Here is a 15,727-nt window from a genome sequence, read left to right as displayed (position 1 = left end):
GTGCAGCTGCAACACTCAAGAAACTCAACACCATTCAAGACAGAGCTGTCTGTTTGATCGCCTCCCATGCCACTGTGCTCATTGTCCACTCCCTTCACCAGCATCATACTGTGGGTGCAGAATGTACTACAAGATGCATTGCCGCAAATTACCAAGCTCACTTTGACAGCACCTCCGAACTCCCCAATCTCTACCACCCAGAGGACAAAAGCAGCAATGTTATGGGGCCACAGACACCTCCAAGTCGCACACCACCCTGACTGGGACATATATTGGCGTTTGTTCATAAGAACTTAAGAAATAGGAGCAGGAGTAGGCCATACGGCCCCTCGAACCTGTTCTGCCATTCAATCCGATCACGGCTGATTTACAACCTCAACTCCACTTTCCTGCCTGATTGTTGCTGGGTCAACATCGTAGAAATCCCTATTTAGCATCATTCCACAAGGGCTGCAGAAAAAGAAATATCACCATTTTTGCACGGCAACTAGGAATGGCAATAATTACGGCGTTGGTAGTGTCGCCCACATCCTGAGAACAAAAGAATAATAATGGAAGCAGGATATATGCAGAAAATAATGATCTGTATGTTTGTTTCTTTTCAGACATTGTTCAGCTTTTTAGGTTTAGTATCGCTGGCTACTAAGGTCCCTGTGCTCTGTCCCAGCCTCAGAAGAGTTCTTTCCAGTGTATTAGTTTGAATTTTATGTAATTTCCCTGTGACCTGTCATAGATTGGCACTAATTAGCAAAGTAGAGGTACTTTCGTGACAGTGTTCTTTTGGAACTGAGACTGGCTAAGCACATTTCATCTTGTTTTTGTTGGTCATTAACAGTCCAAGATTTTTTTTTGTCCCACTAGGCCACACGGGTTTTAAACCTCGTTCTTTTGGGTGAAAGAACAGTGTTTGATTCCACTGAGCAACCTAGTTCCATCTTTTCCTTTCCAGTTTTCTTCCTTCCAATCTAGAAGGCACTAACTAATGTTGAGTGGCAATGCACCATTTGCCATATGAATCAGATAGTGATCTATTTGGTCAAGTTGGGGGGACATCACTATCTACCTTAATATATACAACGCTCGTATGCATGCACTTCCCAACAGGATTGGGAACTTGGCCAATATTTCCCTAGTTCATACACACTGATGCCAGTTGTAGGTTAGATAGGTGGTTGAGGAAAGGAGGATGAAGGGACATGGTTACAAAGCAGGCACATGGAACTAGAAGTACTGCTGGCATGGAGGATGAACGCGAATGCCAACCCAGACTGGTTGGGCTGAACAGCCTGTTTGCATGTTGTGATTTCTTTGTAATTCTAAGTAGAAACTCATCTGCTGTCGTTACCCAGTTTCACACAGCCCAGGGATTGACCCTCGGAACTTCTGGGTCTGTGTGGCTGAATTTCAAATTGGTTCAGTTGTTAACCACACGACCCATTGAGGGAACCCCACCTGCAACTTTTTAACTCTGTTCACTGTGGACTGTGATGTGATTTTACACTTACATCCATTGTAGAGCTCCAATACTGGTGCCACCAGGCTCATTACCTGGCCCACCTGATGTATCCAGAACATCGATCTGCATTTTCTTGAGTAGTCACTGAGTTAACGTGATCTGGTATTTTATGGAAGTTGATAGATACATCATCTATCAAGCTACAATTTTAATTGCACTGATGTAAGTTTTTGTTGATGTATGAATGTAAGTTATGGCTAAAACCTTGAATAAATCACTCACTCACAGGACTCAATCACACCATAACTGTTGATAACAGTGTGAATGTGCCATTAATTCAATAACACAGTGAGCACGGCTCTCAAACCATTACAGATTAACTGATTCATCAGTGTTCTCAGTGGGAGGAATTTCTAATAGCTAGATCAGCAAGGTAGTTTACCCCTAATTACCTTGACTTACTATAATTTATGTCTTACTATAATTTATGAATTAGAAATTTGAGTTTTATGAATTGGTATAAATGGTTAAGAGTAAGAAAGGTATGAAATCCTTGGTTAGAATTCTAAATGAAGTTACCTAAACTACTTTTTGTTTTTCAATTGGACAACTTGAATCTAATATGATAGAAATCTGACAATTATTGTAAAAGGGAAATATTATCACAGCATCCTTTTTGGGGTATCTCACTTTAAGCCAGGGAAAGGCTATGCTTTATTATTTTACTATTTGGCTTAAAGTGAAGATGCATTGAGTTGTCCATGAAGCCAGGTATTGAGACAACATTCATAGACATGCAGTCTTGTTTTTAGAGCTAAATTTTAGATAATTTTCTGCACAGTTGCTGCAAAGCACAACTGAATTTTTTTTTGTCCCCCAGTAATTTTCTCTCCTGAAGGCATTGGCTCTTTACTTGGGAGATGGTGCCAGTTGTTTGGTTCCCAGCCCAATACCTGTTATTTATGTGTGGCCCTTCACAGTGAGTGTCAGCAGGCCATTCGACCACTGGGAGGCATCACAGTATCCTCTCTTGATGTCCATGCTTGAATATTTCCAGTAGGACTTACATGGGAACAGGAGTAGGCCATTCAGCAGCTTGAGCCTGTTTCGCCATTCAGTTAGATCATGGCTGATCTGTATCTTAACTCCATCTACCCGCTTTGGTTCTGTAACCCTTAATACCCTTGCCTAACAAAAATCTATCAATCTCAATTTTGAAACTAGACTCATGGCCAATTTTCCCCTCCATTATCCTGGGGCACTGAGGCCAATTGTAGCACCCATTCCCCACCATGGCTGAGATCAGGATTGAGCCTGGAAATTTTTTGATCAGTATGGATCAGCTACTCACTGAATAAACTTGCTGAATAAATTGGTAGAGCTCCACAAATTTTTTTTGTTGATGTAATACAGGCAGAGGTTTGTAGCAGAAAATATGTCAACATGAATGTCTAATTTTTCAGTTTCAATGCTTCCTTTTCTTTTGTCAAATATTATCTAGCCATATTTTCTAATAGATATTAGGTAACAAGGCATTACTTAATTTAGCTAAATGTCTATGCTGCATATTCACCACATCGTGGGGAGTAAACTCCTTCCAATCTTGAGTCGTCTTTGAGGCTTGCGAATTTGGTACTATTGTCCTCTAGAATAGAATCATAGAATCTTACAGCACAGAAGGAGGCCATTCAGCCTGTGCCGGCTCTTTGGAAGAGCTGTTCAATTTAATCCCACACCCCAGCTTTTTCCCCATAACTCTGCAAATTAGACTTCTTCAAGTACATGTCCAATTGCCTTTTGAAAGTTCCTATGGAATCTGCTTCCATTAGTATTCTAGTACTGTGCCTTTTACTACAGCAACAGTTTGTACTTTTATAGTACCTTTCAATACAATATGTCCCAAGACACTTCACACAGGAGTATATGGATGCTGAGTAGTTGTAGAGAGATAGAAGGCATGACCACAGGCCTGTTCGAAAAGGTTTTGAGGAGACTTTTAAAAGTAGGGAGAGAGAAAGCAAAGTGAAGATATTTAGGGAGGAAGTTCCAGAGAATAGTACCAAGGCGATTGAAAACTCTGTCACTGAGAGAGGAGTGGTGGGAGGAGGGGATGCATAGGAGAACTGTCAGAGGACTGGTGTGCAGAGGCTGGAATTGTATTGCAGCTGGCGCAGAGTATGCAGATGTCAGATGGGATGAGGTCATGAAGGGATTTGTAGATGAGGACACAGATTTTGAATTCAGTGTGTTGAGGACAGGGAGCCAGTGGAAGTCGATGAAGACAGCATTGATGGTTAAACAGGATGTGGCATGGAACAGGATGCAGGTGGTGGAGTTTGTGTAGAGTGAGGACGTTGAAAAAGTTGAGGCTTTAAGAAATAAAAATGTGGATAAGGGTTTGAGTAATTAGTTGGACAAGGAGGTGGAAGGAAGCGGTCTTGGTGACATGTAGGGTTTGGGTTTCTAGCTCAGCTCAGGATTGGACAGGGCAGTACAGTTCCTTACCATCTGCTTCAGCTTGAGTGAGGAGCAGGGAGCGGGATGGAGTTGGAGGCAAGAGCACAGAATTTTTAGTGGGAGCTGAATAAGATGAAATTGGTTTTGCCAATGTTGGAGAAAGTTCTGTCTCATCTTTGACTTGATCGCAGATGAGCGGTCTGAGAGTAAAGATGGACAGTTGAGCCCAGAATTTTCATATGTTCTGATATGTGTTCAGTTGTGTATTAGAGAGAATTTTCAAGGGGTGGGATTTACTGTCTTTTTATTACACAATTGCAGTAAGTGAAAACTCCTCCAGGTGGCAGTGCTGGCCTGATGGGAATTACTGTTCTTGGCAATGGCATTGAAATCGACTGGCTGGTTAAGCAACCCTGAGATACAGTGATAGCTGAGTTAAGAGTTAAATACCATTCAACTCACAACCCTTCCAACACAAGAGACACCTTACCCACCCCTGCTGCAACTTGGAGAAAATGAAAACTGGATCTCCTTGTGTCCAATGCAGACTGTTTGGTGATAATCTAGGGTCCAAACCTAAACCCAGTCTCCTTTCATAAGTGGGCCTTAAACAGGTTTTGTGTCAATTCAGTGCCTTCTGCTTTAGAGAGTTTCACTAGAATATGGTATAAATGCAACTTGGTATTGAGGAAACCTGAAGATGCCCATGCATTCTCTATTATAATTGGACCTTATGATTTGCTGAAGATTTCTCTAAAATGAATGTGTTATCAATAAGAAGTAAGAATCTGCCTCCAATTTTTTCTTTTTTAAATAAGATTTTTTTTCAAGCCATTATACCTTCAGTAGGATTCACCAAATTTGTGTCTCTCTGCCCCAGCCTGCAGGGTCTGAGGAGAAGACCATCAGTGTTGTACAGTCATATGATGACCTGAGTCGGAAGCTCTGGAACCTTAATGGACTCCCCTTGACCGTCACATCAGTCCAAGGGACACACCCTGTGTTCCGATACACAGAAGTAAGCTGATATTTTGCATTTCATCTACTTAAGTGTGTTATTAAGAATGTTAGCGCATTGACTTCAGTGCATTGATTTCAGGGTTAAAATTGCATTATGTTGGAAAAATTCCTCCTTTCAGTATTGTGCAGTATATACACTGTTAGGACTTGAACCATGCAGACTTGTGGAATGTTACTGGGCACGATGCTGCAATATTCATATTTTCAAACTGTTCTGTGTGCTGGTTATGTACAAAGGAACAAACATAATTCTTGGCTCCATTTTGTCAAATTTTGATATAGTTCACACGTACTTCTTGCTGCACATCCATGTCTATTTTACCAATCAAGACTTTGAAAATAGAAAACAAGTCTGAAACCTAAAATTTTGATCAGATTTATTATGTTCTTTATTGATTTATTGTGATGATCCCTCCCTCTCCCCTTTGAAATGAAAGGGATACAGTAAAGCAGTCTTGCATTGTGACAGAATAAGTAAAATGGTGGTGTACGTCTTCATCAGATGGTAGGCAAGACCAGCTTCTTTCCTTTTAAAACCTCAAGATGATGGTACAGAGGATACAAAATATTGTGAAAATGAATTCAAAGATCCTCATTTTGTACTCTCCTGATATTGGGTAAAGGCACTGTTAGGTGTAGTAGTGAGCTGTGCACATCAAGAAGATCCTAGGTTTGACCTCTGCTCTGCGCTGAGTTAGATGATCTCAGCTGGGGCAATAGCTGGGTGCCACAATTGGCATCATTGCTTCTGGACTAGGGAATGGGACAACCAATCAAAGTTCTCGCCCTTGGTTGTTGTCCAATGACCAAGATGCGCATGTGTGGACATTGGCTGAGGACAGGACCAGACTCAGCTGTGATGCTCTGCATGGCTGAACAGTTTACAAGCACACATTGTCTTGTATTTCATTCAACTGGTCATACTTCACACATGAAGTGTGACTAATTGGATATGATACCAGAGGGCTGCCATTGCTCATGGAATTGTATCTCCAGAATAGGTGGCTCCTTCAGGAGAGGAGAGAGAAAACTGAAGATTCTTCATTTAGATTTGTGGGTGAGCTTCCTAGAAAATAAAATTTTATTTTGTGTGCATATAAATCAATAAAAAGTTGGGTCTAGTTTTATAAAAATTCAGATTACCACATTTGACAACCAAAAAAGATGAACTTCTCACAGAACCTCGGTAATTTGTTGCTGACCTGTATCTTCAGATAAGTTAAGGATACTGGTGGTGGACTCATGACTGACAAAACCTTGTGTATTATTCTGTGTTCATCCACTACTGGGCAGTCTTCCAGTAGGGCGCACTCTGGGAATTTAGGTAGCACATGGCAGCTTGCCTAGTTCTTGTTCCCTGGGATGTTTTTATATTCCTGGTCTTTTACTGCTAACTATTCAAAAGTTAGAAATACAAAACATCTGGTTTCATTGAGCCATCGTGTAGCTATGGTGCTACCTGTTGAATTAAGTTCCTTGTGCAGCATACCATTCAAAGGATTGCCATCCCATGACCTGAAATAAAATGACACTCGGTTTAGTTTTCTAATGGAGATGAAAGAGTGATTCAGATTTTTTTGTACATTTGTCTTCACAACAGTGATTGCACTTCAAAAATAATTCTTTTGTTTGTGGAGTGCTTTGAGATGTCCTGAGCATGTGATAAGGGACTATATAAATAGAAATGTTCTCTTTGTGTCTGATGGGAAGCTTTAAACCTGACCAATCTTTTTCACAAACATAACTAATCATAAAATGTTAACTGAAAATGGCAAGCATTTACCAACAATCCCTCGTGTCTATATTTTTCCCTCTTTGCATTTACTGTTCTCCCTTTTTCCCAGTTTCCTCAGATTTTGCATCATCTATTGACCTGTTTCCAGACCTTTAGCGATGACATTTTGAAATGTGTAAATGTGACTCGGCGGGGACTCTCCATTTAATCCTCCCCGCCGCCCCCCCCCCCCCCAACTATTGGAATGATGTCTGTTTACAGCTAACCAGCAGCAATATGGCTGAGATCAGCAACTTGGCAAATAATCCACATCCCAACCCTTGATTGTATAGTGTGTTGTGCCCGTGCATGTTTTTCTAGTCAGTGTTGTTCAAGGAGTGGCAAAATATTTGTTTGAATTTTTGATCTCGGTTGTAACGAGCACTTCCTCGCAGCAAGTCGGGCAAATTGGAGAGAGTGTTATGTGAGGCCACGCTCCTATCGCTGCTAATAGTGGAATTGGCAGACGGCAGGCAGCAAGTCAACCACCCACCTGCTCAATTGGGAATGGTGAGTGGCATAAGGAGTCCAGGAGAAGGAGTGAAGGTGGAACAAAGTTAAATACCCCAGCAATAAAGAATTATTTTCCAGCAGCCATTTTTACTGAAATTGTTCTCCAACATGCTGCACTACGTTTCTTACATTTTTAATTTCTAGTAATCACGTTCCAGTAACTTGACCAAAACATTTTACTAATCTCAGACCAATGCCAGCTGATCATATTCTGATGAATCCAGAGGCTTGCTGGCAGAGCACTAAATGCTGGATTGTGTGAAAGGGAAAACGGATGATATCACGGTGCGAAGCATTGGCAGGGGTTTGTGTTGAAGTGGAAGAGTTGCTACTGAGATTATAAATAACGGTTGCAGAAGACAAACGGTGCACCAACTTCAGAGGTGGTCCAGCTGCCCACAGTTTAGATATGTCAGGAAATGGTTTTCAGAATTAGTCATCGACAGCCACAAATCGATAGAGAGATCATTATTAGAGGTTTAATATTATGGATACCGCTTTTCCTTCCTTTTTCTCTCTGTCCATTTCTTTTTTTTCCATTCTCTTTCTCTCTTTTTTTTCCCCCTTCCGTTCCTTTCCTTCCCTTCCCTTCCTTTCTTTCTCCTGTTTTTACATAGAATTCAAAGATCATATTGCAATTCATGACCAAGATTAGGAAAATAATTGGTGATAAGATTAAATGAATCAATTAATAGTGATGAAGTGACAGCAAATCTAGGTTTTTAAAATCTGCAGATTGTATAAGGAAAGTAAGTAATTCCACAGTTTTGAAGTTCTGTGAAAGAATGAGTTAAGAATTGGACACAGCTGAGTCTTTGGTTTGAGCACAGTGAGGATGGAGGGTGGAGGGCAAGCATAGTGAAAGGGATTGGAGGGTCGGGGGTAAGTGTTCATGCTGAGAGGAGAGCTATGACTGCATAAACAAAGTGTGTGGGGTTTTGTATATTCGGGGGTTTGTATATTCGGTGGCCTTTTAGGTGACACCTTTCTGTCTGCTCACTGTGATTGCCTTGGCAACGGGCAGTAATCACCAGGCATTGTTCTGTGATTTTCAAATGCGAAGGATTCAAAAATTTCATTTCCACACCGTTCACCTGACGAAGGAGGAAGCCTCCGAAAGCTTGTGGAATTTAAAATAAATTTGTTGGACTATAACTTGGTGTTGTAAAATTGTTTACAATTGCATAAACAAAGAATGAGCTTGCTCTTGTATAGCGCCTTTTACATCCCCCAGACATCCCAAAGTGCTTCACAGCAAATTAATTACTTTTGAAGTGTATTCAACATTGTAATGCAGGCAATGTGCTGTTGTTAAATTTGCCTTGACAGCTTCTATGTGTTGCCTTGCGGCCATTAGTGTATTTGTGTGGGAGACCGTAAAAGGAGAAAAGTAACTTCTAAACAGATGGACTCCCACCCTCGAAGAAAGGTATAGCCGTAACATTACATTCACCTGTAAACCCCATTGTTGGTGTGGTTACGGTCAAGCACATCATCTACCTGTGCATTAATTTTTAGTTTGTGAGATTTTTATATCTGTTGTCAATTGTTCCTTTTTAAATTTGGTCTCTATAGATTTTCCCACCGGTACCAGTGAAACCAGATTTCTCTTATTATGTGAAGGAAAAGAACAGTAAATGCCTGCTTCCTTCAGGTGACAAGCCATGCTCTGTATATGTCCCAGCGTTGAAAGGTAAAGAGGTTAACAAAAGTTGGCTTTCTGTGATCTGTATGGTCTTTGACTGTCTTGCTGATCCACTTGCTTGATATGCAGTGTACTTCTGTTCTGAAAATTGCCTGCAGTATCGGGGCAGTTTAATGAGCTGCTTTTGTTGCAGCAGCTATCAGACCTCCAAAGTGAGCGAGGGAGAGTTATTTATTTTACAGTTGCACATTATCAGAGAGTTCTAGGGGCTGAACGTGCTGTCCTAGAATGGAGGTGCTGTGCTTTGAACCTTAGTCCCAGCTGTAATTAAAACTCCATTCTTCCTAAGTTCTCAACCAGGCAGGTAAATGGAGCATTTCCATCCAGAGGGAGAGCTGAAGCTACCAGGACTAGTCTTGCCTCAGAAGCGCACCTGCTGCTGCTATAATATTCAAACTTAACTCACCAGTATTGCCAAAGAATATGTATGTGGCTTCATTTGTATTTGCAGGCAAACATGTTATAAATGGGGGTGAGGGAGAGAGGAAGAAGAGAATATATATAGTTTCTTTGTTAGGGGGTGTTACAAATTCAGGTCTGCTGTAAGTACCTTCTTAGATTCATTGGTGTCAGCCGTCCCTGCAAGTGTCTAACTGTCTTACCTTTGTTATCTACAACTTGCATTTATGTAGTGCCTTTAACCTAATAAAATGTCCCAAGGCACTTCACAGGAGCGTTGTCAGACAAAATTTGACACTGAGCCACATAAGGAGATATTAGGCAGGTGACCAAAAGCTTGATCAGAGAGGTCGGTTTTAAGGAACGTCTTAAAGGAGGAGAGAGAGGCGGAGAGGCTTAGGGAGGAATTCCAGAGCATGGGGCCTAGGTAACTAAAGGCACGGCTGCCAACAGTGGAGAGATGGAAATCGGGGATGCGCAAGAGGCCAGAATTGGAGGAGCTCAGAGATCTCGGAGGGTTGTGGGGCTGGAGAAAGTTACAGTCATAGGGAGGGGCGAGGGCATGGAGAGATTTGAACACAAGGATGATCGTTTTAAAATCAAGGTGTTGCTGGACCGGGAACCAAAGTAGATCATCAAGCGTAGGGGTGATGGATGAGCGCGACTTGGTGTGAGTTACAATATGGGCAACAGAGTTTTGGATGAGCTTAAATTTACAGAGGGTGCAAGATGGAAGGCCGGCCAGGAGAGCATTGGAACAGTCAAGTCTAGAGATGGTGTAACCATGAAACCCCTTTGTAACCTGTACTGGATATTCTTGTCTTTCACGTGAACTTCTTCAATCTCTCCAAAGGTGTTCAGAGTGAACACTTGGTGAGACTAGGCTGGAAAGGAATGACTTAAACTGCTTTATTTCATACTGTGAACATACAGAGTACCAGTTGTAATCAAAACTCACTTCTTCCACTCAGCTTTACTTTGCTCCCTGTACATTAAAAAAATAATGAACTCTCCATGCGATTCCACATTGGTGGACTGCCTTACTTGTATTATCATAATTATCTTACTTTCTGTACAATCACTGATTATAAGAAATTGCATTTTGGCCTTCAGCCGAGGGAGAGCCTCCTGTTTTTTGTTTCTCCAGTCAGCCTGACTTTAGTGACCGCTTTCAGTCAAACTGACTTACCCCCCCCCCCCACACCCAAGAGCAGAATCCATTAGCCTAACTTGTCCACTAGACCTCTGTTGACTTCACATGACTAGAGTTGTTGCAGCAGCAATAAGTGAGAACTTTTACTAGAATGTTAAACTGTTTTCTGTTGTCTGCAGCACATTGTTTTGGACACTCTGCCTGACTTCTAATCAACATCTCCCAGCCCCGCCGTCCTGTTTATTTAAACCCGAAAGCTATGTTTATCTCAATCGTAACGTGTACTACACCATGGTCTCCCCGTGGAAGCATAGTCAGAAATCTTAAATGCTTAAACTTCGATAGAGGGATTATAGAACATGTTCTCAAATTAGCTTGGATTTTAAATAGCATACTTTTTAGCTAACCAATGCAAACTAATTGGGAAGTGTTAAGATAAGCACAAATCTTACGTAATAACGCAAATGATGTTAAATGTGATACAGTACACCTCCATGAGAATTTCAAGATTCCCACTGAGAATATGCCTTTGACCCCTTGCATACTGTGTTGCCGTCAACAATTGCCCCAAGATATTGAATAATTTGCTCACAGATGCTGCTTCAGTGTTGAGTTGTCCGAGTTTTCTGCAACATACAGTATTCTTTGTCACTTAGTAATCTGTCACATGGAAGGAAGTGGGAAATGGCCTCAAAACAAAGATGCTATTCAACGTGTCAAAGCGGCGTTTCACATACGACTGGCTGACCTCCTGCACCAACAGCATCAACTAACTTCCCAGCCTTCAGCCACTCACGTTGATGTGTATAAGGTATGTCAAATAATAAAAGTTGTTGCCAGACATAAATAAAAATTGTTCCAGGCACTAGTATTAATCTATTGTTAATTCATCTTTATATCTCAACGTTGACAAAGAATATTGTGTTAAATACTAAAAGTTAGAAAACAAAACTGCAGAGTTTAAATCTAGTTCTTCATTCAAAATCAGACAATACTGATTGATCTCTGAAGGAGAAAGATAAGTTTTTGGGTGGGAATCTTTGTCAGTTCATTTAAGTTAACAGTGGAGGGATGTTGGGAGAGTGATTCTCAATTTCTGATGACTGGTATTAGTGAAGAATCTAAGCCGTTGTTTCTCCAGGACACGCTGAGTATTTTCATGCCTGGGCCAATACTTAAGAGAAGTTGGTGGTGGGAGGTCGGAGAATCCCACATTCTTTTTCTGAAGCGATTAATTGGCCACTGTTTAAAAACCCTTCGTCCTCCATATTCTTGGCCAACGTCATCCCATAAATCGAGTGATTTGCTGAGTAGCTTGCACAGCTCCATCAAGGAACACAGCAAATGCAGAAAACAGGCAAAAAAATTGCCCTGAATGTTTAAGTTTGAAGTAGCTCATCATTGGTAGTCCTTAATTGCAGAGTTATTATCACATTGGTTTGCCTACTTACAAACCCGACTACTCTCGCCTTTCATCCCTGGAAAAAAAACATTCTGCGCTGCCCAAAGCAAGCTCATGAGCACACTGTCTTGCTCCTACGTTCCTCTCCTTTAGCCCTCCACCCGCCATGATACACTGCTACTATTGATCCGCTCAACAGCTCCCTCATGCATCTCCTCTCCCTCCGTTCCACCATTAATGGCAGAGCTTTCAGCTATCTAAGCTCTGTGCTCTGGAACTCCCTCACTAAACTCCCCTGCCCTGCTTCCTTTCTTCCTGCCTTTAAATACCAACCTACTTGGTCACCTCTCCTATTTCACCACTTAGCCTTGACACCCATTTTTAGCTCTCTGTGAAGTGCCATGAAATTTTTTTCTATATTAAAATGTTATATAAATGCAATTTTGTAGTTGTTGCCTCCTGTAATCCCTTCTGCTCCCATCATAAGACAGATTTCTCATTTAGATATTTTCATGAGTGAGGGAATCCAATGAAGGAAAAATGTTTAGTAGTGCATATAATGTAAGTCAAATATCCATAATTTTTATTTTTTGCTTGGGTTGTTAGAGCAACTAAGAATGGATGGAACTTACCTTACATTATTTAAAGTTGTTACTGGTTCTGCTTAGGATGGTTATGTTTTTCGAGTTCAAGTGGCATATCATAGAGAAGCTCTGATTCTGAAGGAAATCCAGACCCCAGATGGCATGCTGAAGTATCGGGACACCGAAGAGTCCTTGCAGGTAGAATTGGAAACCCTTCATCTACCTTATCTAACGAGCACGCTGCATGGGTAAGCAACACATCCTTTAAGGACATAAAATATGACATATTGCCTAATCTATTTATCCAAAATGAATTTACATTTCAGGCAACTTGATATACATTTTTAAAAGCAATTTAGAACACTTTATGCCACACTTGAACAAGAGAATACTTGTTTATTTGGGGCAGTTTCTGATGTGATTGTTCTTCAAGGCTTACAACAATAACAGCTGGGCTCCTCACTTGGCTTCATTGCTGAGGAGCTCATTGGGTGGGGAAAGACAGAGAAAACAATACAAGCAATCATTTTCCCCAAATGTCCCAATGTATATTTAAACAAAATTTTATACACAATGAAAAATATACTTGACTTTTATGCACATTTTTGCATTTTTCACTGGTAATTGAGCTCAAAATGAAAAGAAAAACAAACTCAAAATTGGCTTAGTTGGCACATCCATCACTGAGTGCGGTAGTGAACTGTACAAACCAGGAAGGTTCACAGGTTTGATTCCCAGTTTGTGCTGAATCATCTCATCGCAATCACATAGTTGCACTAAGGTTGGCCTGCGCATCCCGGGGATTGGGAGGGAGAAAGAAATCAGCCAGGGATCCCACGTAAGAGATAGAAAAAGGAGCAGGAGTAGGCCATTAACCCCCACGAGCCTGCTCCGCCATTCAATGAGATCATGGCTGATCTGATTTTTACCTCAACTCCACTTTCCCACCCTTTCCCCATATCCTTTGACTCCCTTGCTGATCAAAAATTTGTCTAACTCAGCCTTGAATGTATTCAATGGCTCAGCCTCCACAGCTTTTTGGGGTAAAGAATTCCAAAGATTCACGACCCTCTGGGAGAATAAATTCCTCCTCATTTCCGTCTTAAACGGGCGACCCCTTATTCTGAGACTATGCCCTCTAGTTTTAGATTCCCCCATGAGGGGTAACATCCTCTCAGCATCTACCCTATCGAGTCCCCTCAGAATCTTGTATGTTTCAATAAGATCTCCTCTCATTCTTCTAAACTCCAATGAGTATAGACCCAACCTGTTCAATCTTTCCTCATAAGACAACCCTTCTATACCTGGAATTAACCTAGTGAACCTTCTCTGAACTGCCTCCAATGCAAGTATGTCCTTCCTTAAATAAGGGCACCAGAACTGTACGCAGTCCTCCAGGTGTGGTCTCACCAGCACCCTGTACAGTTGTAGCATGACTTCCCTTCTTTTATACTCCATCCCCCTAGAAATAAAGGCCAATATTCTGTTTGCCTTCCGGATTACCTGCTGCACCTGTATGTTGACTTTTTGTGTTTCTTGTACGAGGACACCCAGATCCCTCTGTACCGCAGCATTTTGTAGTATTTCTCCATTCAAATAATATTTTGTTTTTTTATTTTTCCTCCCAAAGTGGATGACTTCACATTTTCCCACATTATATTCCATCTGCCAAATTTTTGCCCATTCACTTAACCTGTCAATATCCCTTTGCAGACACTTTGGGCTTGATTTTACCACCCGCTATCGGGTGCGTTCTCGGCGGGGGGGCCCCGAAAATTGGGAAATCCAGGAGCGGGACCGGATCCCGCCCACTTTCGGGTTCCCCGCTGACGCGCCGGCGTGCGCGCGCAGCCCCAGCTGTTGGGAATCCCGCAGGCAATTAAAGCCAGCGGGAAGCCACTTGACAATATTTAGTTAGGTATTACAGGTCATTAACTGACCTGATTACGGGACTATGTGGGATTTTGGAACAACATGGGACTGTTTCCCACACTGGGGGAAACACTCCCAGCTCGAATGGACGTGTTGCAGCTGTCAGCCTGTGGCAGCTGCAAAGGTCCATTTGACAGGTGGAAGGGGGGGGGTGGGGGGAGAGACCCTCACCCATTGCAGGAGGCCGCTCTGTCACTTGGGACAAAGTTTGGCCTCCACCACCCTCCTCCTGACGGTCAAAGTCACCAACCTGCACACTTACCCCAGGGTCCAGAGACATGTACCTACCTTGCGGACCCCCTCAGATGTACATCTTGCAGATGGGGGCCGCCGTAGCTGCAGTCATGACCTCCTCGGAGGGCGAACAGCATCACCAGCCTCGCCATCCACGCCGTCCACCTCTGACACGTGGAGCTCCACAACAGAGTGCTGTGACACATCCACCTGTACAGCAGGAGGGAGGGCTACCGCAGAGAGAGATGCGTTGCAGAGGGCACTACCCTCGCCACAGGTTCCACAGACCGAGGCTCAGCCTCCTGGACGTCTCTGAGCAGCAGTGCACACGGAGGCTCAGAGTCACTCCGCACGTAGCCGTGGACATCTGCAGCCTCTTTCATGCCGAGCTGCTTCTGGCTGGCCCGTGCACCATCTTCCTACCTGTCGCTGTCAAAGTCACCACTGCCCTCCCGAACTTCTCCTCCGCAGCCTTCCAGGGTGCAACCGGGGACATCGCCGATGTCTCTCAGTCGTCTACGCAGAAGAGCCCTGCAAATACACCTACACCCACTCTGCAGTGACACAATGGGTGGCATCAGTGGTGGGTCCTCATAGTGATACCCAGGAGCGGGCATTATTGCGCAAACCGGACAGGATTCGCGAAGACATGGCAGTAGTGGTGCCAATATAATATGTAATGTGAGTTGTTCTGAAATTCAATAGAAGTAACAACCATGACAAACCCTCAAACACCCTTGTGCATCCCCTTCATGCTCACGACACGTTTGCCTTACGCTGCCTACTGCACATATGTGATGCATGCCCTGTGGCTGCAGCACAGGTGGTGGCAGGTTGAGTGAGGCTGGCCGTGAAAGAGATGCACCAGAGGGTGAGTATGAGATAGAGCCATGAGATTGTATGAGGATTGGGTTGAGTGGTAGTGGCGGGATGAGTACTGGCGAGGTGAGTAGGTGCAGGTAAGATGAGGATGGAGTTTGAGTGGGTATGAGGGGTGATGTGACAGAGTAGTGTTGGCAGTGCCGAAGGAGATGTGGGGTGGGGGCAGTGATGTGGCAGACGGAGTGTAGGGGAAAGACTACGTGTGCTCACTGTAGC

At 42.8% G+C, this 15,727-nt stretch overlaps 1 protein-coding gene and 1 long non-coding RNA gene across 2 annotated transcripts in view; one reads left to right on the top strand and one right to left on the bottom strand.

The window, feature by feature from the left end:
- nol6 (nucleolar protein 6 (RNA-associated)) overlaps positions 1-15,727 on the top strand; it is a 113,333-nt gene that overhangs the window by 66,193 nt on the left and 31,413 nt on the right. Inside the window, exons 16-19 of the mRNA XM_067984585.1 lie at positions 4,794-4,931; positions 8,796-8,913; positions 11,134-11,288; positions 12,548-12,711. Coding sequence (XP_067840686.1) covers positions 4,794-4,931; positions 8,796-8,913; positions 11,134-11,288; positions 12,548-12,711 — 575 coding nt within the window. The remainder of the gene's footprint in view (positions 1-4,793; positions 4,932-8,795; positions 8,914-11,133; positions 11,289-12,547; positions 12,712-15,727) is intronic.
- Positions 5,297-12,708, bottom strand: LOC137321852 (uncharacterized). Its single transcript, XR_010962912.1, has 2 exons — positions 12,512-12,708; positions 5,297-6,448 (listed from the first exon to the last, which is right to left on the bottom strand). It is a non-coding gene; the product is annotated as an uncharacterized lncRNA (long non-coding RNA).

This window comes from Heptranchias perlo, chromosome 1 (assembly GCF_035084215.1).
Source record: "Heptranchias perlo isolate sHepPer1 chromosome 1, sHepPer1.hap1, whole genome shotgun sequence".
Lineage (NCBI taxonomy): Eukaryota > Metazoa > Chordata > Chondrichthyes > Hexanchiformes > Hexanchidae > Heptranchias > Heptranchias perlo.
Note: the sequence above shows the minus strand (reverse complement) of the source record. Positions and strands in the feature narration are given on the sequence as shown.